Genomic DNA, 25255 nt, shown 5'->3' on the forward strand with positions numbered 1-25255 from the left:
TCGTCACCAACTCAAAAACAAGACTTCCTGAATGTTCAGCGCGAGTCTTAAAACGTAAAATATAGCTATATGCTGTGGAATCTTATTAAAATACGCCCAGTAGAAGTCATTTGAAGCCATTTTACAAATTATGGACATAACTTGTCCGAAGACGTCGGTTCTCCTTTAAATGGTGAACAGATGACTGAAGAATGGAGACGAAGTGTACTCGTGTCCATTTTTAAGAACAAAGGAGATGTGCAGAGTTGTACTAACTACAGAGGAATAAAGTTGATGAGCCATACAATGAAACTCTGGGAAAGAGTAGTTGAAGCTAGACTAAGAGCAGAAGTGAACATTTGTGAGCAGCAGTATGGCTTCATGCCAAAAAAAGAGTACGACAGATGCAGTGTTTGCTTTAAGAATGCTGATAGAGAAGTACAGAGAAGGTAAGAAGGAATTGCATTGTGTCTTTGTAGATCTGGAGAAAGCGTATGACAGGGTGCCCAGAGAAGAGCTGTGGCATTGCATGAGGAAGTCTGGAGTGACGGAAAAGTATGTCAGAACGGTGCAAGACATGTATCATGACTGTAAGACATTTGTGAGGTGTGCTGTCGGTATGACTGAGGAATTCAAGGTGGAGGTGGGACTCCACCAGGGGTTAGCTCTGAGCCCCTTCTTGTTTGCTATGGTGATGGACAGGCTAACAGACGATATTAGACAAGAATCTCCTTGGACCATGATGTTTGCAGATGACATTGTGATCTGTAGCGAGAACAGGGAACAGGTGGCGGAGAAACTAGAGCTGTGGAGATATGCCCTGGAAAGGAGAGGAATGAAGATCAGTCGCAGCAAGACGAAATATATGTGTGTGAATGAGAGGGATCCAAGTGCAAGAGTGATGCTACAGGGTGAAGAGATAAAGAAGGTGGAGGATTTTAAGTACTTGGGGTCAACGGTCCAGAGCAATGGACAGTGTGGAAAAGAGGTGAAGAAGCGTGTCCAGGCAGGCTGGAGCGGCTGGAGAAAAATGTCAGGTGTGATGTGTGATTGAAGGCTTTCAGCTAGGATGAAAGGAAAAGTGTATAAAACAGTGGTGAGACCAGCCATGATGTTTGGGCTGGAGACAGTGCCACTGAAGAAAAGACAGGAAGCAGAGCTGGAGGTAGCAGAGCTGAAGATGTTGAGGTTTTCTTTGGGAGTGACCAGGTTGGATAGGATCAGGAATGACTACATTAGAGGGACAACTCATATTAGAGGCTTTGGAGAGAAAGTCAGAGAGGCGAGACTGAGATGGTTTGGACATGTCCAGAGGAGAGAGAGTGACTATATCGGGAGAAGGATGCTGAGTCTTGAACTGCCAGGCAGGAGACCGAGAGGAAAACCGAAGAGGAGGTTTATGGATGTGGTCAAAGAGGACATGAAGGTAGCTGGTGTGAGAGAAGAGGATGCATAAAACCGGGATAGATGGAGGACATTGATTCGCTGTGGCGACCCCTGAGGGGAAAAGCCGAAAGGAAAAGAAGAAGACTGAGCATCTTCATCTTCTTGCGTCGGTCCCAAGCCCGGATAAATACAGAGGGTTGTGTCAGGAAGGGCATCTGACATAAAAGCTTGGCCAAAACAAACATGCGAATCAAACCTCTGATGGAGGACATTGATTCGCTGTGGCAACCCCTCGACAGGAAAAGCCGAAGGGAAAAGAAGAACACAATAATTTTCATCATTTACATACAAAATAGGTTCATCTCTAAATGTAGAAAAATAGTAAAACTTTGTTTACCTTAGTGAGAAACCTGACACCGAGTTGTTGATGCAGAGACATACTTTTTTAGTACAGAAATCCAGTTTTGCAGGAAAATATCCTGCTGTGTTGGCTCTCTGCGGACCTTGGCATTCACTACATGAGACCACAAACGAGTCAGAGAATGCAATAGTGACAGCTGTGTGTGTAGTCCCATGAAACAAGAGTTTGATTGTGGTTGATGAATCCGGCAGGCAGCTACATACAAATCTAAGTTGATAATGTGGAAAATCTGGCATTTAAACAGTGGTGCATAGATTTGTTCGATCCATTATCCCCTCCTCACATTTCAACAACCATTTTATTTGGTATTCTGAAGGGAAAATCCATTACAACTTTAGACTATGACTATAGACGGTCGTATTTCGAACTTTCACAAGAACTGCATCACAGTTTTAAACCATACTGATGACACCAAACATTGGCAGGGTGAGGAAATTGAAAGTAATCCATGCTTCCGGACCTCAACCCAATTGAGTATCTTTGGCGAACCTCAAAGTGCAGAAAAACACACAGTAATTAACATACAGCCACATGTAATCAGAGGAATAGGAAAGCATTTCAACCATAACACAAGCTGCTTTGATGAATTCCGTGTCAAAGAGGATTCATGTAGCGATAGATAGCATTTATTTTTGCTTGTAAAATCTAATTACATAATAAATCTATATTTTTATCATCTATTCATTAATTTTCCGAACCGCTTTATACTCGCAGTTTGACAGTCAATTGTCAATGAATACTACAGTTTCGTGCTTGCTTTCAATTTAGCTTGTTGTCAACGTGCACGTTCCACCATGATGTCCGTGATCCACTGGTGGAAAGACTCTTTGAGCGTCTCCTCTTTCATCTAGAACTGCGTCATGTCATCACAAAGAGGGTACAGCAAGTCCTGAAGAATGAATGACTCTCTGTGTCTTTGTTATGTCATATTATTTGTTATTTAGTTGTTATTTGTTAGTTTTTTTTTTTTTTTGTTCTTTGACTTCAAGACGGCGCCGCGAGAGTGGCTGCCTTTCCAGCAGCTTATGTATTTCTTTTTTCTACTTTCATTCCTTTCATCACTTTGCTGCTGTGAAATGTAAATTTCTCCACTGTGAGACTAATAAAGGCAAATCCAATCCAATCCAATCCAATTACAGAGCTCAACCACCTATGTTCACACTCACACCTGAGGTAAATTTGGAGTGTTCAATTAGCCTGTCATGAATGAGCTGCGGACAGACAGCCACTCTCGCGGCGCCATCTTGAAGACAAAAGAACAAGAAAAAACTAAATAACAAATAATATGACAACAAAAAGTCAGTCATTCATTCTTAAGCACTTTCTGTACCTTCATGCGGATCAAACCTCTAAAGATGATTTGCTGTGGCGACCCCTTGAAGGGAAAAGCCGAAAGGAAAAGAAGATTTGTTATATGAAGCAGTTCTAGATGAAAGAGGAGTGGATACAAGCATCCTCTTCACCAGTGGATCACGGGCGTCATGGTGAATTGTGCATGTCTCCTCCAAGCTAAATTTAAAGCAAACACGAAACTGTAGTATTCATTGACGAAAAGAGATTGTCACATTTGCTGTCCCACGTAAATCCGCTTCAATTCCAACCTGCGACAGTTCCACATACGCATCGTCCCTCTGCACTGACACTCCTTTCTTCTCATCACGCCACGCACCCATCCAGCCAGAGACTGTCCAACAGCACCAACCTTTCCGCTGAACAAAGTGGGGCTGTTAAGATGCTGCCCATTACAGGCGCAAGAAAGCACAATGGCCCCAGAGCTGTCCAGCGATGAAAGTCAAATGGCACCGACATTCCTCCCATTCAAAAACAGTACTGGCACAGTCTACTCGATGAATGTCATGGCCAAAAATGCTGAAAAACAATCCATATCTGTTCCAACGACGCACAACAACACAAAGTGACAAAAGAAAACACAAAAACAAAAAAAGCAAGGCTCGTGAGAGCACTTGCTGATGGCTGCCTTCTCCTGCACCATCTTGGACTTCTTTGTGGGATGTGGGAGGAAACCGGAGGTTCTGGAGAAAACCCACGCAGGCCCATGGAGAACATCCAAACTCCACACAGGGAGGTCGGAGCTTGAAATACACCCAGTGTGCACTGTCATGTCGACGTGCGAACCACTCTACTACCGAACCACCTATATATTGTAATAATAATAATACATTTAATTTCTAAGCGCCTTGAGTTTTCCACATGAAAAGCCTCACTAGATTGAGGTGCACCTTCAATGAATTGCCTATTTTGTAATTTTTTTTAATATCTTGGACACACACCCCCACGTGAGCAGTCACCTTATCGTGGTGGAGGGGTTTGTCTGTCCCAATTATCCAGGATCACCACTGGCAAACAGCTCCAAGGTGAGGAACCAGACAAAGCATGGCTGAAGAACCCCTTATGACAGGAGTGGGCAAACTTTTTGAATCACGGGCCACAATGGGTTCTAAAATTGACCCGCGAAAGCTAATCAAACTTAAATTCCACGATGATTGCTAAAATCTGAGCCAAAATGTCATATTTTTGGATGTCAACCACAATAAAAGTCATTATTCTTGACTTCAGGTTTGAAAACGAGTTATTCATTAATTTGCTGTGTGCTCAATATGTAATATTTGAAGGGATTTAAACATTCTAATGGCTTCCCCAAATTCATAATGGCCCTCGAGAGGAAACCATAACTACAATGTGGCCCACGGCAAAAAATGACTTTGACACCCCTGTACTAAAGCATTAAATGTAGTGTGTGCAAACCTCATAGCACACTAAGAACAGTACAACCCAATTTATTAAATGTCTTTCAAATGTGAGAAATAGCCCTTATCAGTTAATAAATTTGCCTCAAGGAATATGCAAGATTTACATACTATTTCGCAGATACTGGGATGAGGAAATGTAAATAGATTAAATATCATACGCACTGTGATTTATCAAGATTGCGTCTCTTTTTAATTTCAATCGAAGTTGCAAAGTTAAAGAAATCAACATTTATTGAAAAATGGAATCACTTTCAACATTCAAAACATATTATTACACAACAAAATACTCAAGCTCGATAATATCTACTTGTGTTAAATTCTGCCAAATCATAGATGGATTGTCCTGACTGGCCGCTCTACAAACTCGCCACGGACGCCCAATATACGCGCAAACAGTACACGTGTATATTGTTGCCAAGCACACAGACATAGGCGACCTGCAGTTGAAATTTGCATACTCGGCACGGCAGCCAATCAGAAGCCTGCTTCGTGTTTCGGACTTTCCCGAGCGTTATAAGGTCATGCATTTGCATATCATTTTCCAAAGTGGATGCACAGAACCTCAGCCCCAGAAGAGCGAGAAGCTAACAAAATTTATGACGGTACAAAACGTAAATGTACATTATCCCGTGACTGTAAAGTGTACTTGAGAGTTTTTAAAGGCGCTTAGAAATTAAATGTATTTTCAAAAGCAGTGTGAAAAGAGGATATTTACCATAAATTAAGCAAGGGAGCATTTGTGGTAGGTACATCCTTAATTAAAAAAATCATTTCTACTTTGCAACAATGTTTTTTTGTTGCAATTAGTCGTCTTATTGTGCTTGAAGTTGTGAAAAATGGGGCAGGCACTTTATGGCCAGGCAGGCAACTTTTCAGAGTTGTCTGCCCTGGTGTCCGCTAACCTTTTGTCATGAGTTTCAGACACCGTTTTTACTATAATTTAGACAAATTCGGCGGACTGTATTAAAAATCCGAACCGGCCACATACGGCCCGCGGGCCGCAGTTTGCCCATGTCTTATGAGAAGCCAAATACATGGATTCAAATTTCCCTTGCCCTTGAAACCCGTCTCAGTCAGAAAATGGTGGAGTTGAATTGAGTGTGTATCTTTTTTTTTTGTCATGACATTTCTGTCGATCATCATGCGATTTTATGAACATGTCTTTGGTTCACACAATCGAAAGCAACATGTGTTTTACTTTATTACAAAAGAAAAGAGTTGGACAACTTTTGCATTCTTTAACATAAATATTCTTCTTTTGAACCTAATTGCTTTCCATCCCTCAGGATCTTCTGTCTTTTGAGTTGCTGGACATCAACATTGTTCAAGAATTGGAGAGTGTCCCGAATAACACCCCAGCTGGTAACAAGAGTTGGAATTTATTTGTGTTTTTGGATCTTTAAGATGACTTGTTACTTTAGGAAAATAAGATCATGATTTTTTTAGCTTCTCAGCGATGGATTTGATTGGATGTACCTTTATTTGTCTCGCAGTGGAGAAATTTCACATTCACTTTTCACATTTCACAGCAACAAAGTTATGAAAGGAAGAGGAAAGGAAAGAAAAAAAGTAGAAAAACAATACAGGGAAAGGCGGCCACTCCCACGGCCACTCCCGCGATCGACAAAAAAAACTAAATAACAATGTGACAACACAAAGACACAGTCATTCATTCTTCAGCACTTGCTGTACCCTCTTTGTGACATGAAGCAGTTCTAGATAAAAGAGGAGATGATCAAAGCGTCCTTTTCAGCAGTGGATCAGGGACGTCATGGAGGAATCTGCCCGTCTACTACAATCTAAATGTTGAAAGCAAATGCGCAGCTGTAGCATCCATTGACGAAAAAAGAATGTCTCACATCTCCTGTCCCACATAAATCCGCTTCAATTCCAAGCCGCGACAGTTCCACATACGCATCGGCGCTCTACGCTGACGCCCTTTCTTCTTATCACGGGCTCCTCAAGCCATGCATTCATCCAGCCGCAGACCATCCAACAGCACCGACGTTTCAGCTGAACAAAACGGGGCTGTGAAGATGCTGCCCATTACAGGCGCAAAAACCACAATCGGCCAAAGTTGTCCAGCGATGACAGTCAAATGGCACTGACATTACTCCCATTCAAAAACAGTACTGGCATATTCATGCTGCCGAAAAGGCGCAACCACCCAGCACAGTCGCCTCCTTGATGAATGTCGTGGCCAAAAATGCTGAAAAACAATCCGTATCCGTTCCACATGACGCACAACAACGCATAGTGAAAACACCAAAACAAGACAAAAACAAAAACAAAAAGCAAGCCTAATGAGCGCACTTGCCTTCTTGTGGTATTTCAGCAAAAAAATCTCTTAACCTGACCTGATTGATCTGATAATCAGATGATCAACCTCTCTCCTTTTCTCTTCTATACAGACATGACTCCCTGCATCTCCCCTCTTCCTCAAGATGGCCAGCTATATGACAAAAGTAGCCCTTCTTTGGGGCTGATTCAAGAAGAGAATGAAATCATCAACAGCATAATGGGTAACTCGAATTAATCTAGTGTTATAATTTATGTAGATGCAGAACGTGGCATGGCATTGTCTTGCTGATATATACAGGAGCATCCCTGAAAAGGACATTGCTTGGATGGTAGCATTTCTCCAGATTCTCTGAATGTTTAGATCAGTGTTTTTCAACCTTTTTTTGAACCAGGGCACGTTGTTTCACATTGGAATTTTTTTGCGGCACACCACGAACCATCTCGCAGGAAAGAGGCAATCATTGACGTGTTGCCTCATGGACGAATATTATATTACCCTTCAGTCTTTTCAGCACGGACACAGGACAATGACATAATATTTAAAAACAGGACAATGACATAAAACTTTAAATTTGAAAAAGGGGCATTGGATAGTTTCTCACGTCACACCTGACGATCTCTCACGGCACACTAGTGTGCCGCGACACAGTGGTTGAAAATCACTGGTTTAGATGATAATAGAATCCTTTTCTGATATGTGGATGATGAAATCCCTAAATCCCTTCGAATTGCACATTTTGTTTGTCTTAAACTGTTGGAATTAAGCATTTCACAAAGCGGTGAACCTTGCCCCATCCTTTTGGGGCATGCTTGTGAACAACTGACCCTTGTGGGGCTGCTCCCCAGTCATGTCACCTCCCTTTTTCTCATTAACCAGATCACCTGGAGAATGTTCCAAACATGTTTTTTTTTTTCAAAATTACTTCTTTTGTAGTGTATTTTGTTGTTTGTTGTTACATCAATGTTAGTATGACATAATATTTTAAAACAGTATTTTACATTTATTTTTACTTACATTATTTACATTACATTACAAACATTTATTTTTGACAATAATTCTCAAATCATTATTTTATTTTTATTTGCATTTTAGACAAAGCTCAAATTAATTAGAATTGGGCTTTGTTTTTGAAAAATTGTTATACCGGCATATACGCTCACACAAGTCCGCGGGGAGGCTGGACTTGTGTGATCAACGATACATGCACTCTGTCGGAGTAGTCTCAAGAAAATGATAAACACACGTTCGACCATGGGTGGATTTGCATGACTCGCTCGACCAACATAAACCATGTGAATGTACGGATTTGAATTCAGCTCAATGCTGTGGATGCTCCGAGCTGATCATGGCTAGTGCTTGAAAATATGACGATAAAAATATCCCCAAAAATGTTTACAAGGACATTTGAACTTTAGGTTTCAAGAATCTCAACACAAACACAGCTTCATATCCCAGACCTCAGATGTGTAATATTGCACGTACCCTCAGATGTATCTCAAGGGGTGAGTTCTGGTGCTGAGGATAATGGCGTACCAGCACAAGAAGAGGGGGAGGAGGACATCAGTGGCACTCAGTTTGTCTGTGAAACTGTGATTCGCTCATTGACCTTGGAGGAGGCCCCTGACAACACGCCAATGAGAGCATCCTGCTCCGGAGCAGGTAAACAAACTTGACAGAATTTATCCGGATGGAAATTGGCTATTTGAATTGGATTTGATTGGATTTACCTTTATTAGTCTCGCAGTGGAGAAATTTACATTTCACAACCGCAAAGTTATGAAAGGAAGAGGAAAGGAAAGAAAGAAGTCAAAAAACAAAATACAGGAGCTGGTGAAAAGGCAGCCACTCTCGCGGTGCCATCTTGAAGTCAAGAAACAAAATAAAACTGAATAATCAATAATATGGCAACACAAAGATAGACGGTCAAGCACTTTCTGTACACTTTGTTACATGAATCAGTTCTAGATCAAAGAGGAAGATCAAAGCATCCTTTTCACCAGTGGATCAGAGACGTCATGGTGGAATGTGCACGTCTACTACGAGCTAAATGTTGAAAGCAAACACAAAGCTGTAGCATCAATTGACGAAAAAGATTGTTTCACATCTCCTGTCCCACGTAAATCCGCTTCAATTCCAAGCCGCCACAGTTCCACATACGCATCAGAGCCCTGCGCTGACGCTCCTTACACCTTTCCGGTGAACAAAGCGGGCTGTGAAGATGCTGCCCATTACAGTTGCGAAAAGCACACAATCGCCCCAGAGCTGTCCAGCAATGACAGTCAAATGGAACCGACATTCCTACCATTCAAAAACAGTGCTGGTATATTCGTGTTGCCGAAAAGGCGCAACCGCTCAGTACATTCTCCTCAATGAATATCGTGGCCAAAAATGCTGAAAAACAATACGTATCCGTTCCACACGACACACAACATAAAGTGAAAAAAGAAAACACAAAAACAAGACAAAAAAACCAAGGCTCATAAGAGCACTTGCTAACGGCTGCCTACTCAGGACCCATCTTGGACAGTGTTAACAATGTAAATTTCTCCACTGCGAGACTAATAAAGGAAAATCCATCCATCCATCCATTCTGTCACTTTTCTGTCAAAAAAATCTCTCTATACTCTATAATATATATAAAGATATTGTTATATTACAAATGAACTGCACATGTGCTGATCTGTCTGGGTGACGTTTTGCTTACTCACAGTGGTGCGTCCGACACTTCAGATTGGTTCCTGTGTGAAAACTAAAACTCTTAAACCTGATGAAATCTTTGATGGCTCTCACAAGCCCTTGAAACCTCCGGCTATTCTGAAGTCTTCCTTACCATCACCTGTGAAAGCCTCCATATCAGCTTCTCTTTCTATGGCCCCAGCCCAGGTGACTGGCCCCAGCTCAGTACCAATAACAATAGCCTTGATGCCCTCCACACGACAGGAGTCCACCACCATAGGTGAGTGGTTGAGTAGAACTTGGATTGCGTTTATACTGACGGCTAAAAATGATAAAGATTAATTTCAGAGTAACTCTTTTTCTAGTAACAGATATTCCAGATTGTTTCTAGATACATGTTTTGCACTCACCCGATTATGCACCGTGTAAGCTCATAGCATGATAAGCTGTCCACTATAGTACCCACTGTCCTGCACTTGTCAGGGTTAAACCAACAAAGTTGTTAAAACTATGTCCGTTCACACAGATCTACTGAAACGAACGCTATGCTGTAATGTAATGTAATGTTTAATGTAATGCATTAAGTAGCAGCCATTTTGTCTTCGAAAGTGTATTTTCAATAGCCATTGGCATTTTCAATTAATTTGGTCATTTCAATGTGGCGATTAAGGTAAATCCTGTTGAGGCAGCAACAGCGCTCTGCCATTTTTGCTTTTTATGGGACCCTTGGTTAAACTTATCTTCATTGTATATATTTAATTTCATTCTTAGCTGTGTGAGGGCTTACAGCAATCTTTGTGGAATTAAAAAACACTGAACATCCTCCATACCAAATATATTAACATAAAAAAATACATAAATCAGTTGACTGCAAAAGTACGTAACGTACTCTTCCCACCAATGATCTTCGAATATATGGATATACTGTATGTTTTAGATGGAATTTACCAAACAAGTGGAGAATGGAATTTCCTGATTAGAAATGGTTGAATAAAACATTGAGAAATAATAGTTTTAGCATTTTACTCTCACTTGAAAATTATTTTTGACAAGATTTTGGAAAGGTGAAACCATACAAAAATATTCCTCAAAATGGCCATATTTTCCAACACTAAATTTTGACTTCTCTGGATCCCATGTCAGATTTTCTAATACTTTGTTGCATTGTACTACGGTTGAAGTCGACGTTTTAAACAAGCTCAGTAATTTGACAAACTTGTTTTGGGAAAACTGAGTTCCTAACTAATCATAATAATAATAATACATTTAATATCTAAGCACCTTTCAAAACTCTCAAGGACACTTTACAGTCACGGGATAAGAACTTTTTTTTTGTACGGGTGAGCAGCGGCAGCCGTTTGCGCCAGTGTTGACTCTACCCAGAAGTAACACAGCAGCAAAGTTATGAAAGGAAGAGGAAAGGAAAGAAAGAAGTAGAAAAAGAAAATACAGGAGCTCCTGGAAAAGAAACGACTCTTGTGGCGCCGTCACACTGTTTGAACAGATTTCTGTAGTTATTCAAGGTTTTTGGTTTTTGGTGTTCCATCGTTACTCTCATCTCACTTAACTCATTCACTGCCATTCTTTAATGTATTCAGGAATTGCCGAAAAAAGCACTGGCCATGCCCTCTGGCAATTTCTTTTCCACAAGGAGGCAGCATTTCCCTTTTTCCCATGTTAATTCATTGATCCAGCTTCAGCTGTTGTTAAACCGCTATATAAACCGATATATCTGTATTGCATTGTATTTTGTACAGCCCCCTCATTTCAAGCTCATATAACTCTAGACCAGGGGTCAGGAACCTTTTCTCTAAGGGAGCCATAAAAGTAAAATATTTTGAAATGTTTTTCAGTGAGAGCCACACGCGCGCGCGCGCACACACACACACACACGGGCGTGCGCGCACATACAAGCGCGCGCACACACACACACGCACGCACGCGCGGCCACTTTTCAACAAAATATCAGAATGTATTATTTAAAATAACTTTGTGATAGTACTCACCGTTAACATGAATGGTTTTCTGTTCCTCGTCATTGGTAAAAATCCAGGCAAACGATCGGAATGAAATTCAACTTGCCGGTCCAGAGGCGAAGTTACTGCTAGCTAGCCTGCACACGGCTCATAAGCTTCCACACTTACTATCTGCAATATACTTCTCACAGAAGTATGCTGATGCCAGTGACGTGCGGTGAGGTTCATGGCTGGTGAGGCACTGACGTCATCATAGTCAGATTTACAAATATATGAGCTCTACAGAGTAGTCTATTTATTCACCATTTGATTGGCAACAGTTAACGTATTTTGTTTAAAATTTCATGTCAGCATTCTTTATATATACAAACTGTAGCATAGAAAAAAATAATTTAAAAAAAAACGTTTTTACTTGCTTTACTTGCTAACTGTTTACTGTAGCTTTCTGTCTCTAAATCTATTATTCTGCAGACGTGGAGTAAGAAGTATCTCTGGAATCACAAGCGCCCCCTGCCTGTCATGAGGCGGGAGAACTGTTTGCCTCACCTACGCACAGCGTTTTGATAAAAATAAAACAAAATAAACATTGTAGTACAGTGTTTATAATGTACAATGACTCTACATTATATACACCAGCTAAACTGTAGAAATTTAGTTCATATACTAAACGTGTGTTTGAACGCTTTAATAGCGATATGCAGAAGGACAGCAATGCGGTCTCACTGCAGAAAGCCAGCACAGTAAGCATAGTGATTGCGCAATCCATGTTGAGGCTCAGCTGGCTGCTGCCTCACCGCTCGTCTCTACTTAGTATTTGAACTGTAAATGTGAAAATTCAGCGATTTTGAAAAAAATCCTAAAACGGTGAAGTTAAATGGACAAGAACTTTAAAGTACAAATCACTAAATACATATAACTGCTTAATTTATTTTTTCATTTGATATTTCCATGCCAGCTTTCCATGATGACAGGTGAGGCACTGCCTCACCTGCCTCCCCTGACTGCACATCACTGGTTGATGCTAACGTTAACATAGGGCTTGTCATGGGGCTTGTCACTGACATTCGACTGTTTCATCGATGGTATTGTTTCATTGCAAATTAGAATCAGAACCTTTTCTCTCCTCAAAGGCGAATGCTCCGGTGCATTCAAGCTGAAGTGCACTCGTTGGGCTCATTTAAAGGGGCGTTTACCTGTTTCAACATGACGGCCAGTATCATCCAATCAAAATGGGCTTTCGGCCAACCTAGGTCAGTGACATCCAATCAAAATTGCGCTTTCCGCCAACTGTAGCCCCAACAGGAAATGAACGGCGAAAAAACAAAAATATGTATTTAGTTTTATCGGCGAGCCATATGCAATCATCAAAAGAGCCATATATGACTCGCGAGCCATAGGTTCCCGACCCCTGCTCTAGACCCATATAATTTAGGAATTAACTCTTTTTTTTCGAATGAAAGAAGACAGTCTAAGGTTTCTTACACTGCATTGGATGTTTATGTAGTGCTAAAAGTCAATAGTCTGTGGTAGCTGGAATTTGAGTGATGATGACAAAAACCCTGGCACTGAAGTTTTTGCACGTCTGGCAATGAATGACTTGACATGCTTTTCCAAATTCCTCAAACAGTTGAAGCCCAGCGTCCGCACAATGACTGCACGGATGGGCAGTCTCAAGGAAGGGAAAGTGAGAAAGAACCAGAGGTACAACTAGGGTTGAAGAAGAGAGAAGGGATAAGGAGGCGCTCTTCTTCAACCTCCTCAGAGGAATATATCATCATCCTTCCTGACTGTTTTGACACCAGTCGGCCACTGGGGGATTCCATGTACAGGTGTGTAGGCCTATTTAAAAAAGGAAATTGCAATTTTCGAAAGTGTTATTTTGTGTCTATTTGTTCAAACTGGCAGTCTGACCTGGCAGTACATTAGAAAAGTAATCTCTAAAAAAAACTGGTTGGACGAATTCCCATGAACTTTCGAGGACCCTGCTAAGGGTGTCGAGCTGGTCCACTGTTCCACGGCCGGGACGAAAACCGCAGATTAGAGAAGGGGGACCCACATTGCCTCTTCAGGCTGAGCCCATCCGGGCCCCAGTGGTGTAGCCTCGGCCACCATGCTTCTCACCAACGAGCCCCATCTCCAATCCTGGCTCCATAGAGGGGTCCCGGTGACCTCCTTCTGGGAAAGGAAAACTCTGTTCCATTTATGTTAGTTGTCATAAGGAGCTGTTTAAGCCGTGCTTTGTCTGGTCCCTCACCTAGGACCTGTTTGCCATGGGCATGGCAGAAAGCCCTGACAACTTAGCCCCTAGGATCATCGGGACTCACAAACTTCTCCATCAGGACAAAGTGACTGCTCATGGAGGGGAAAGAATAAGTAGAACATGCGTATTCCCTATTTTTACCTACTTTTACCAATTTCAAATACAGGTAACATCTGACTTACGACCGGCGTGACGAACGACCACCCGTAGTTACGACTACAACCGCAAGACCCTTTTTAAGAAAAATATTAATTCCACGGCTGGCACCGCTACGCTATAGGAGCCCAGCATCGCTGTTGAGATGTATGCCGTGTTTGTGATGCATTTGGGAGAATAAAGACTCAAGATGGTCCTTCTTGTTTAGATCAAACAAGTACGATGTTTATTTGCCAGAGCACAGAGAGCAACCGCTTCTCTCACATTGTACAAGAACTATTTTTATTTTTTATCGTCAAAGGACCAGATGTAGCGTTGTGGCTGGGTTGCCAAATCCGCTCAACATTCAGCTTTATGCCTCATTTATCTTAACACAGAATATTACAGCATTGCACAAAATGAGGATACGAAATAACTGTTTCTTAACAAACGCCATGACAATTTTGGCCAGTCAGCCAGCATCTCAGCGCACAGCAATTGACCGTGTGATGGCACTGAAGGGGGGATTGTCCACCGGCCAGGGCTAGAGCTGAGGCGGGTGGGCGTTGGTGCTTGGGCGTGTAGGACCGCCACGCCAAAAACGGGGGGAGGGTCCCCTGACGCCGAGGCGGGTTGGGTGTCGGCGACATCGCGTCGGCGGCATCGCGACGGCGGGCCCATGACGGTGGCGCCGCCTTCCTGAGACAGTTCGTTCTGTTTTGGGGCGAGATTGTGAGTCGAGCGCATCAGCGCCACAGATGCCCGCAAGGTCGGGCCGCACGTCGGCTCGGAGAGCAGGGTAAGGCCAGGCAGAAGGCAACCAGTCGAACACCGGCGACCCAGACCCACACCAGCCCACCCCGTGGCGTCCGAATCAGATCATTTGCAAGTCATTCATCACCGAGTGTCTATTCAAAATTTGAATGGATTTCGACTTATGACCATTTTGATTTTCGACCGTTTGGTCTGAACGGAACCCGGTCGTAATTCCAATGTTACCTGTACATGCAAATAGCATCTTTAAAACGAGCTGCATAGTGACTGATATTTCAATTGGTGATCCCATCTGCATGTACTTTGTGCATTAAATAATATCCTTTCCATATTTATCGGTTAGCACCACGCAAAAGACGTGCAATCTTATTTCAAAATCATCAATCAGGTGGAACTCAATTGGCAAAACGGACCAGGTTCGTTCTTCCATTTTAGAGGGTCGACATTTAATCCCACACAGCCCCCTGTTGTCGACTTAACATTGGACTCACCTGTTATCTGGGTTTGTTCATACAGCGTTGCCAATTTGGGCCTGAAGGAAATTTCATTCAACAGCATGGTGCAGCACTGGATAAAAAATGAGCACCCTAACATGGATGATAACAAGTAGATGTATATATTTACCGTATTTTTTTAGACCACCATTCATAGATGCAGTATCTTTGTGAAGTTTGTGTATCAAATATTATTTCATTCAATCATTTTCCAGTTCTCACAAGGTTTGATAAGGGTGCTGGAGCCTATCTCAGCTGTCTTTGGGGTGTAGGCGGGGGACACCCTGTACTCATTGCCAGCCAACCACCGGGTACACAGAGACGAACAACCATCCTTGCTCACACTCAGACCAATGGAGTGGTCAATCATTCTGCCATGCATGTTCTTGGAATATGGGAGTACCTAGGGAAAACCGCAGGCCTGGGAGAATATACCAACTCCACACAGGGAGGCAGGAACGTGGATTGATACCATAACTTCTGCACTGTGAGGTCGACACACCACCTGAGCCACCGGTCTTCCTGTATATTAAATATTTATCCATCCATCCATTTTCCGTACCGCTTATGCCTCATTAGGGTCGCAGGGGGTGTCGGAGCCTATCCCAGCTGTCTTCGGGCACGAGGCGGGGGGCACCCTGAATTGGTTGCCAGCCAATCGCAGGGCACACAAAGACAAACAACAGTCACTCTCACACTCACACCAATGGAAAATTTGGAGTGTTCAATCTGCCTGCCATGCATGTTTTTGGAATGTGGGAGGAAACGGGAGTACCCGGAGAAAACCTACACATGCCTGGGGAGAACATAGAAACTCCACACACAATGTGAGGTCGACTCGCTAACTCCTTGATCACCGGGGCGCCTGTACTGTATATTAAATAGTTAATTTTAATTATACCATATTTTTATATGATAAATTTAGTGTTTTTTATGCTACTTTCAGACCAGACATGAAATGTAAATATTGCCATGTATGGTAATTCTTCTTCCACACATGCAATATTAATCAAAATAGCATGTTTTGATCAGTGGAAGGCACATAGACATGTTTGAGTGCAGAGAAAATATTTAACCTGTGTCCCCCGCTTCATCAAAAAGAGTGTCCATATGTTCCAGTACAGAACACCTTATAGTAATAACTATGTATGCATTCTCTATTCCTCAATCTTTTGCAGCTCTGCACTATCTCAACCCGGTGACATCCCAGGTAGTACCTCCGCAGACCCAGAAATCTTGAATTCCGAGCAAGATGGCAAGGCACATGACATCACAGCCACTCTGGGGACAGCATCATTGGGCAACAGCAGTGCTAACGACATGCTTTGCACATCTCAGACACTAGATGATGAGCCATTAACACCTGAGGTGGTGGCACCTCCTACAGCCATTGCTACAGCAAGGTTAGTTTTGAGGCGGTATTGTTGTTCCTTTTGAGTTGAAGGAAAATATTACTTGGACTTTCGATTATTTTTGTGAGGTAAACAATTAACAATGAACATTAAGTTCATTGGTTGGCTGCAAGAGTATCTCGTGCTGTGTGAGAAAATTGAATTGATTGGATGCATATGATATATAGCTTTTGCAGCTCTGCACATCCCAATGGGACTCACAACTCATGCCAGCGTGGACTTTTTATTCATATTCACAGTCCAGAGAGCATTGTAGAAGCAGCAGAAGAAAACGTTGGAGCTGGAGATGAAACAGAACTCCCTGACCTGTACAAAACGGAGGATGGTAATATTTTTATCAGACTAATTCACAGCATTGAAAGATGAAACTGTTGTATGGTGATAGAGATGTACTGTAGGTTTAAGTTCGTCTTTCACCCTTAGGCGTTGTTAAGAATCAGACAGAAGGATCAGAAGCCACTGCAGACACTGAGGTAGACTGCCCTGAGAATCCCAGGTGAGAAATGTATGCAATTTTCTTGGGGGGAGTGTTTTGATGGTTTGCTTTCTTCAAAATACTACAAATAACAGGAATTCCGGCACAGTTATTTGTTTATTTGTTTGTTTATTTGTTTGTTTGTTTGTTTTTATTTTAATGCATCGTGAACCTTGCTGAACATGGGGTGGAGGCGCCTTGAAAATGATCCACAGATTTCGTGCATGAGCATGCATGAGCTAAGGTACCATGAGCTGAGCTAAGGTACCTGAGCTAAGGTACCATGAGCTAAGGTACCTGAGCTAAGGTACCATGGCAACCAGGAGTTGAACTAAAGGAGTATGAGAGTGGAAGAAAATAGTCTAGACCAGTGGTTCTTAATCTTATTAGAGGCACCGAACTGTGGTTCTTAATCTTGTTGGAGGTACCGAACCCCACCAGTTTCATATGCTCATTCATCGAACCCTTCTTTCAACGACTGTGTCCATGAATTGCAGACGAGACTAAGGGATGGACCTGTGCGGCGGAGGATCCACCGAACCCCTGAGAGCGACTCCCTGAACCCCTAGGGTTCAATCGAACCCAGTTTAAGAACCACTGGTCTAGACTACTGTTTCTTAACCTGGGTTTGATTGAACCCCTGATCTCTGGGTTTCGACTGAGCCTCTGCCATGGAGGGTGATAGAGAATAAGAAGTTATCATATTTAAGTTTCATGCTGGGCGACCCGGTAGTCGAGTGGTTAGCACACCGGCTTCACAGTGCAGAGGTCGCCGGTTCGCGTCCCGGTCCGGCCTGCCTGTGTGGAGTTTGCATATTCTCCCCGGACCCGCGTGGGTTTTCTCCGGGTCCTCCGGTTTCCTCCCACACTCCAAAAACATGCATGGCAGGCAGATTGACCACTCCAAATTGTCCCTAGGTGTGAGTGTGAGAGTGACTGTTGTACGTCTTTGTGTGCCCTGCGATTGGCTGGCAACCAATTCAGGGTGTCCCCCGCCTCGTGCCCGAAGACAGCTGAGATAGGCTCCAGCAACCCCCGCGACCCTAATGAGGAATAAGCGGTACGGAAAATGAAATGAGATGAGAAGTTTCATGCTGTTATATGCTTAGTCAACATGTGTGACTCAATACACAATTGAAGAACAGACAACCTGGGGTCAATCAGGTCAACAGTCACAGCAAGGTAAACTGTCAGCTTCATCTAGGAGATCTGGCCTTGCACAGAATTTAGGACTTGGGATACTCCTTTAACACCAAAGGTATTTATCACTTGAACATCCTGCACAGGAAGAGCTCATTAGCCAGGTTACAAATTTATCATCTCATGGAAAAGACAATGTTTTATTGCTTACAGCTGTTGGGGCTGAGAACATCCAGAGGCATGGTATTGTAATCAAGAAAACGATGTTTTATTAATGTATCACTTTAATTTGCATGTACTCTCAATACATAGCTTGGCAGAGGGGTGCAGAATTCAGACGTCTGTCATGAATGACTACGTTTCCTGCCGGCATAAAAGCAATCTTTCTGGTTCCGAGTCTTTGTCCACAGTGTCTGACTGTCACAATGTGACAGTGTCACATCTTTGACAGAGGGTAACACATACGCGACTTAACATGTCAATTAGTTACGACATGGTTTTTGGCCATCACTGGCTGCATACGATTGCATGACATAGCATGTTCATGTGCTGTGAAAAATTTCATTCTCGTAGTTGTCAACATGTATAGTTTTGCTTTGTTTGAGTGCCGCTGTGCCGTTGACCATTTTGTGTTTGTTTCCTGAGCATCGTCATCTTTATTAAGTTCATAGAGTTGCTTGTTCTGTAGGGGACAAAAGCCAGTGTCTTATTGTCCCAAGCCTGGATGAATACAGAGGGTTGTGTCAGGAGGGCATCCGACGTAAAAGCTTGGCCAAAACAAACATGCGAATCAAACCTCTGAAGACGGAAGACACTGATTCACTGTGGCGAGAAGATCATACTGTACCATTTTCATCTCACAGAGGTAAAAAAAAAGCCACCGACAATACGCTTGAGACATAACAGTTGCATCACGTGCGCTTGTGATGTCACAGGATCAACATAACTCGACGAACTGGGAATTTTTGAACATCTGAACTATAACAGATTATTGCAGGAGGAATTCACCTCGCAAACAAAATAAAACTAACACACGAGAATGCGCACCTGGACTTCGGGGTGGGTTGTGTGGTGTGCTTGCAGAAGCACACCACAGAAGCTCGACGGCAGCCACTCATTGGAGGAATCAAGATCCAGCTCCGAGTCACCCAATAGATCACCCTCACTTAGAGTTGCAGCTATCCTGCCAGCCCAGTATTGTGTCAGCATAGACTGATAGTAATTGTGACTAAATGCTTTGCCATGATCGCCGCTCCCTACATGAAAACCCGGAAAGAAAGGCGAGCCTCCTCCATGCTCTTTACGGGGCGATTGTACGCTGCATTTTTTTTTTAGCTATGCGCAACTGTTGCCCCCTCGCGGGAGGGAAAAACATTACCCACAGTTCTGAAATGCACACACAAGATGCAATGGGACTTGATCTTCACTTTCCCGAAAAAAAAAAAGCGAAAACCGAAAAAACTCGGGAATGGCGTTCTACGGCATCTTTTCAATTCCTGAGTAAATTTGTGAATGGAAGCAAATGAGTTAACTGGTTGGATCCCAACCTCTCAAAAGGTTAGAAAGCCCTGCCTGGCTGGGCAAAAAAAAACTGTGTATCGGGCATTTGTATGTAATTACCACTACTTCTTTTCCTTTCGGCTTTTCCCTTCAGGAGTCGCCACAGCGAATCAGTGTCCACCATCTAACCTGGTTTTGTGCATCCTCATCTCTCACACCAGCTACCTTCATGTTCTCTTTGACAGCATCCATAAACCTCTTACTTGGTCTTCCTCTCGGTCTCCTGCCTGGCAGTTGAAGGTTCAGCATCCTTCTTCCGAAATAGTCACTCTCTCTGGACATGTCCAAACCAACTGAGTCTGGCTTCTCTAACTTTCTCGCCAAAGCCTCTAATATGACTTGTCCCTCTAATGTACTCATTCCTGATCCAATCCAACCTGGTCACTTCCAAAGACCACCTCAACATCTTCAGCTCTGCTACCTCCAGCTCTGCTTCCTGTCTCCTGTCTTTTCTTCAGTGGCACTGATTCCAGTCCAAACATCATGGCTGGTCTCACCACCATTCTATACACCTTTCCTGTCATCCTAGCGGAAACCCTTCGATCACACCTGACATTTTTCTCCAGCCGTTCCAGCCTGCCTGGAAACGCTTCTTCCCCTCTTTTCCATATTTCCACATTCTCCATTGCTCTGGACAGTTGAACCCAAGTACAGTGGGACCTCGGTTTACGAACCTCTTGGCTTACAAAGTTTTCGGTTTACGAACGTTACATTTATGAAAATTTTACCTTGGCATACAAACTATTTTTCGGCATACACACGGAGCTGCCACAATGAGTGATGTGTCATTCGTGAATGAGCCCGTTCTCCAAACAAGGAAATGCCAGCGCCTTTTTTTTGTCCTTTATTCCCGCCCCCAGTCATCGGGTAAAGCCACGTGATTGGTCAAGAATGCAGCAGTGGGGGATCGGGTTACAGACAGAGCGAGAGTAACGCCGATCTCCAAAACACAAAATGGCGTCTTCGGTTATAGCCACGTGATTGGTCAAGAACCCAGCAGTGTGGGTGTGTGGGGTTAAACATTAAAGAGACAGGCAGACAGAGAGAGAGAAAACACACACACACGACAGGGAGAGGACAGAGCTTGAAAAAAAACAAGTAAAATGCGGTGAAAATGGATAGAAAACAGTGAAATTTAGAGCCATTTCAACTTTGATAGTTCAAAAGCAGAGTGTAGACTGGAAGGTTAAATATCCCATCAATCAGGCTCCACAAATAGCCCACAGAAGTCATCTGTACACTTGATGCAAAAAGCTATTAACCCAGCTAAACAGATCACAATTGATGAACTAGATACAATTATCACAGAGAAAGCACCTACAAGGGATCATTCCTCAAGATGGTGAAAGAAGCCTATGTTCCTCGTCAAGTGTTTAATGCTGAGGAAACCAGACACTCCATTCCATCAAGCCATTAACGACCATCACAAAGGTAAATAAAATGACTTTATTGTACAGTACAATTTATTTCTTTAATCATAATACTAAAGCAAATTTATTATACATAAAATAAGGTATATTTTGTGTAGTTTTAAGGCTTAGAAAATTAGACAGGAGAAAATTGTTTTATGGGGACCTGGGAACGGATTATTCTCATTTTAATGGTTTCCTATGGGAAATTAATTTTTGAGACACACTTTTCGCCTTACACACTCTGTCTGGGAAACAATTAAGTTCGTAAGCCAAGGTCTCACTGTATTTCTTTCATTACAATACAATAGCACATTTATTATACATAGAATAAGGTACGTTGTGTGTAGTTTTAAAGGACAACCGACATCACTTTTGTGTTTCTTAACTGACATCAGAAAAACGTTTTATAGCATCTAAAATACCCAAAACACGCAGTATGATATTTTTAGTCAAATGCAAAACACCAATAAAAATGACTTAAAGTGTCCAAAATCTACAAAAAAATTGGGTATTTTCAGAAAGTCCCGCCCCCAGTTCGTGACCTCATGCCAAGATGTCTTGCATTGCTGGAGAATCAAAACAATGGCTTCAGATTCGGAGAATATGCTTTCTTGTGACACATCCAGTTATGGAAAGCATACATGTTTGCAATCGATTAAAGACTTTATTCCGTGCCATTTTGAGGCAACATTGAGGGGAAATGTCTCACCTCCTGTGGCCACCTCCGTTTCCACAGGCTGATAAATTCCTTATATGGAGCTTGGACGCCCTCTTCTGGCTGGCAGCTTTTGGGTGCAACACGAGGTCCCCAGACCAAACAAGTACAGCAAAATATATTGACCTGATGAAAGGACTGCTACAATGCGTCATTTTTTCGGTCAGGGGCGTTCCTTTGGTGATTTCATGTACGGACTCGTCACCAACTCAAAAACAAGACTTCCTGAATATTCACCGCGAGTCTTAAAACATAAAATATAGCTATATGCGGTGGAATCTTATTAAAATCCGCTCAGTAGAAGTCATTTGAAGCCATTTTACAAATTATGGACACAACTTGTCCGGAGACGTCGGTTGTCCTTTAAGGCTTATTTAGTTGAAAATTATACAGTAAAGTCTCGTTATATCGATATCGGATATATCGATAGTCCCGGTTATATCGATACTATTTCTATGCACGCACGGAGAAAATTACATGCAAACAGGGTCGGATATATCGATAGTCCCGGTTATATCGATATTTTTTCGGACTCCCTTGAATATCGATATAACGAGACTTTACTGTATTTTATGGAGACCTGGGAACGTATTATTCTCATTTTAATGGTTTCCTATGGGAAATTAATTTTTGGGATACACACTTTTCACCTTACACACTCTGTCTGGTAACCAATTTAGTTCGTAAGCCAAGGCCCCACTGTACATATATACCCAAGTCAAGAATAATGATGTGATTAATGTGATATAATGTGATTAACATATAATGTGACTTACACATGAGAAATTTTGGCTCAGGCTTTAGCTAACATCTTGGAACTTGACATGCTTGATTTGCTTTCGCAGCCCACATAAAATGATCATCTGGCCCCTGGGACTTGACTTTGACAACTGTGGTGTAGACAATCAGATAGCTGAAGCATAAAAATATCAGTCATCAAATAATACATTGTATTGTCATAATTGAGCCGATACAATAAATGTAAATTTTGGATGATTCCAAGCATTGTAATGTTCATGTTTTTTTACTCTCATCAGGTATCAAGGTGTCACCACTGACCTGGTTAAAGGGGCACTGTCAGTTGCTGCTTCTGCTTACAAAGCTTTGTTTACAGGACAAGGCCCAACACAGGTACTCCACTTTTTGCATGATTTTTCAAACTATTCAAAGGTTGATGTATAAAACATGAAGGTTGAAGTAAAAACATGAAAAAAATATCAGCATTTAAGACTAGAGGTGTCAAATTATTGCGTTAATGGCAACTAATTATGCCCATTTTAGTGCACTAAAATGTTTCAATCGAGACTTAAAAAAAATCTCTGCCTTTATTGTTTCTCTCGGTCGATTGCCTTTTTCTAATCTTTTATGTGTTGTCTTTCTGTGTTGAGGGTAGGGAACCAAAGGTCAGTAACTTCCTGAAGCGGACATGGATTGGCTGCCATTATATAGGCTTTGTTTAGCCAAAGCTGATAGTCTTCAATTGGAGTTGGGCGGGCTTAGTTTTAAGCAGTGAGCATGAAAGAGTTCTCAGCAAAATGAATGGAAAATTTACATTCCAAAAATGCCCTGATGACACAATTGACACCAGTTGAGTGTTGTGCCTAATTTGTAAGGAGTTTGCTTCCCACCGAAGCAGCTCAAATTTGGCCTCCCACATCTACGTAAAGCACCCAGTCCCATGTGCATCCACAACTAATGTTATCACTGAAAGCATGAACAATTTAGCCATAGCAAAGCTCTTGGGCAAACTAAACTCTAGAACACCTCACAAATGAGTCATAGTGGCTTGAAAAAGTATTCACACCCCTTGAACTTTTCAGAATCAGAATCAGAATACCTTTATTCGTCCCGCAATGGGGAAATTTGCAGTCCACAGCAGCAATTGAAGAGGGATGGGGTTGGGGTGGGAGTGAAAGGATAGAAAACAAGATATTCTAAGCATAACAAAATAAAAATGTCAACTGTATACTGTGCAAATGTAGATGTGCAAAAACCGTTCTATAAACAAGACTGTACATAGTGCAGAATCAAGAAATGCATTTAGATATATTGCAACAACCCATATTTACAAGTGTCCAGTTGTGGTTTTTTTTTTTTTTTTTTTTTTTTTTTTTTTTTTCACATGTGATCATTGGGAATTGTGAAGCCTGACAGCAGTCGGTAGGAACGAGCGGCGGTACCTCTCCTTCTTGCAGCGCGGGTGTAATAGTCTCTGGCTAAAGGAGCTACCCAGAGCTGTCAGGATGGGCAGGAGGGGGTGGGAGGGGCTGTCCGTCATAGCTTTTAGTTTAGCTAGCGTCCGTCTGTTGCCCACCTCCTCTAGAGAGTCCAGCGAGCAGCCCACGACAGAACTGGCCCGCTTGACAAAGCGCTCCAGTCTTTTTCTGTCCCGGGTGGTGATGCTGCCTGACCAGCAGACAATGCCATAGTGGATGGCTGATGCCACCACAGAGTCATAGAAAGTCTTTAGGAGTGACCCCTGAACTCCAAAAGACCTCAGTTTCCTGAGGAGGAAGAGGCGACTCTGTCCCTTTTTGATTAGGGCATCCGTGTTTGTTGTCCAGTCCAGTTTATTGTTGAGAGTAACACCCAGGTACTTGTAGGAGGTCACCCTCTCAATGTCCGAACCCTGGATGTTCAATGGTGCAGGTGACGATTGTTTCCTGCAGAAGTCCACCACCAGCTCCTTGGTTTTGCCGGTGTTGATCTGGAGGTGATTCTGCTGGCACCAGTCCACAAAGTCCTTTGTCAGTCCCCTGTACTCCCTATCGTCTCCCTCTGTAATGAGGCCGACAATAGCTGAATCGTCAGAGAACTTCTGAAGGTGGCAGGTTGGGGTGTTGTAATTGAAGTCCGAGGTGTAGAGGGTGAAGAGGAATGGAGCCAGGACTGTTCCCTGCGGCGCTCCGGTGCTGCAGAGAAGCCTGCCCGACTCACAGTTCTTTACTCTCACGTACTGTGGCCTGTTTGTGAGGTAATCTTTAATCCAGGATGTGAGGTGATGGTCGACTCCGGCATGCCGCAGCTTGTCCCCCAGTAGACTTGGCTGGATGGTGTTGAAGGCACTGGAGAAATCGAAGAATGTGATCCTCACCATGCTCCCAGCATTCTCCAGGTGCAGCAACGCCGTATGGAGGAGGTAGATGATGGCATCCTCCACACCGATGCTGGGCTGGTAGGCAAACTGTAGCGGGTCCAGCGATGAGCTTGCCAGCGGTCGCAGGTGGGCGAGGACGAGTCTCTCCAGCGTCTTCATCAGGTGAGACGTCAGCGCCACCGGTCTGTAGCTGTTGAGCTCTTTGGGGTTGGCAATCTTGGGCACTGGGACCAGGCATGACGTTTTCCACAGCTGTGGAACTCTGCCCAG

General features: G+C 42.9%; 1 protein-coding gene across 6 annotated transcripts in view; it reads left to right on the forward strand.

Moving 5' to 3' along the window:
- nbr1b (NBR1 autophagy cargo receptor b) overlaps nucleotides 1-25255 on the forward strand; it is a 47130-nt gene that overhangs the window by 14890 nt on the left and 6985 nt on the right. For 4 of the 6 annotated variants that reach the window (XM_089018542.1, XM_089018543.1, XM_089018544.1 and 1 more), the window contains exons 14-22: nucleotides 5844-5919; nucleotides 6969-7079; nucleotides 8348-8518; nucleotides 9570-9815; nucleotides 13139-13340; nucleotides 16353-16577; nucleotides 16826-16911; nucleotides 17010-17082; nucleotides 22926-23019. In XM_089018542.1, the coding sequence (XP_088874668.1) occupies nucleotides 5844-5919; nucleotides 6969-7079; nucleotides 8348-8518; nucleotides 9570-9815; nucleotides 13139-13340; nucleotides 16353-16577; nucleotides 16826-16911; nucleotides 17010-17082; nucleotides 22926-23019 (1284 nt within the window). Of the gene's footprint in view, nucleotides 1-5843; nucleotides 5920-6968; nucleotides 7080-8347; nucleotides 8519-9569; nucleotides 9816-13138; nucleotides 13341-16352; nucleotides 16578-16825; nucleotides 16912-17009; nucleotides 17083-19855; nucleotides 20002-22925; nucleotides 23020-25255 lie in introns of those variants that run through there. The other 2 variants (XR_016118038.1, XM_089018546.1) reach the window with 2 other exon arrangements.

This window comes from Hippocampus bargibanti, linkage group LG17 (assembly GCF_051943395.1).
Source record: "Hippocampus bargibanti isolate YZ-2025 linkage group LG17, ASM5194339v1, whole genome shotgun sequence".
Classification (NCBI taxonomy): domain Eukaryota; kingdom Metazoa; phylum Chordata; class Actinopteri; order Syngnathiformes; family Syngnathidae; genus Hippocampus; species Hippocampus bargibanti.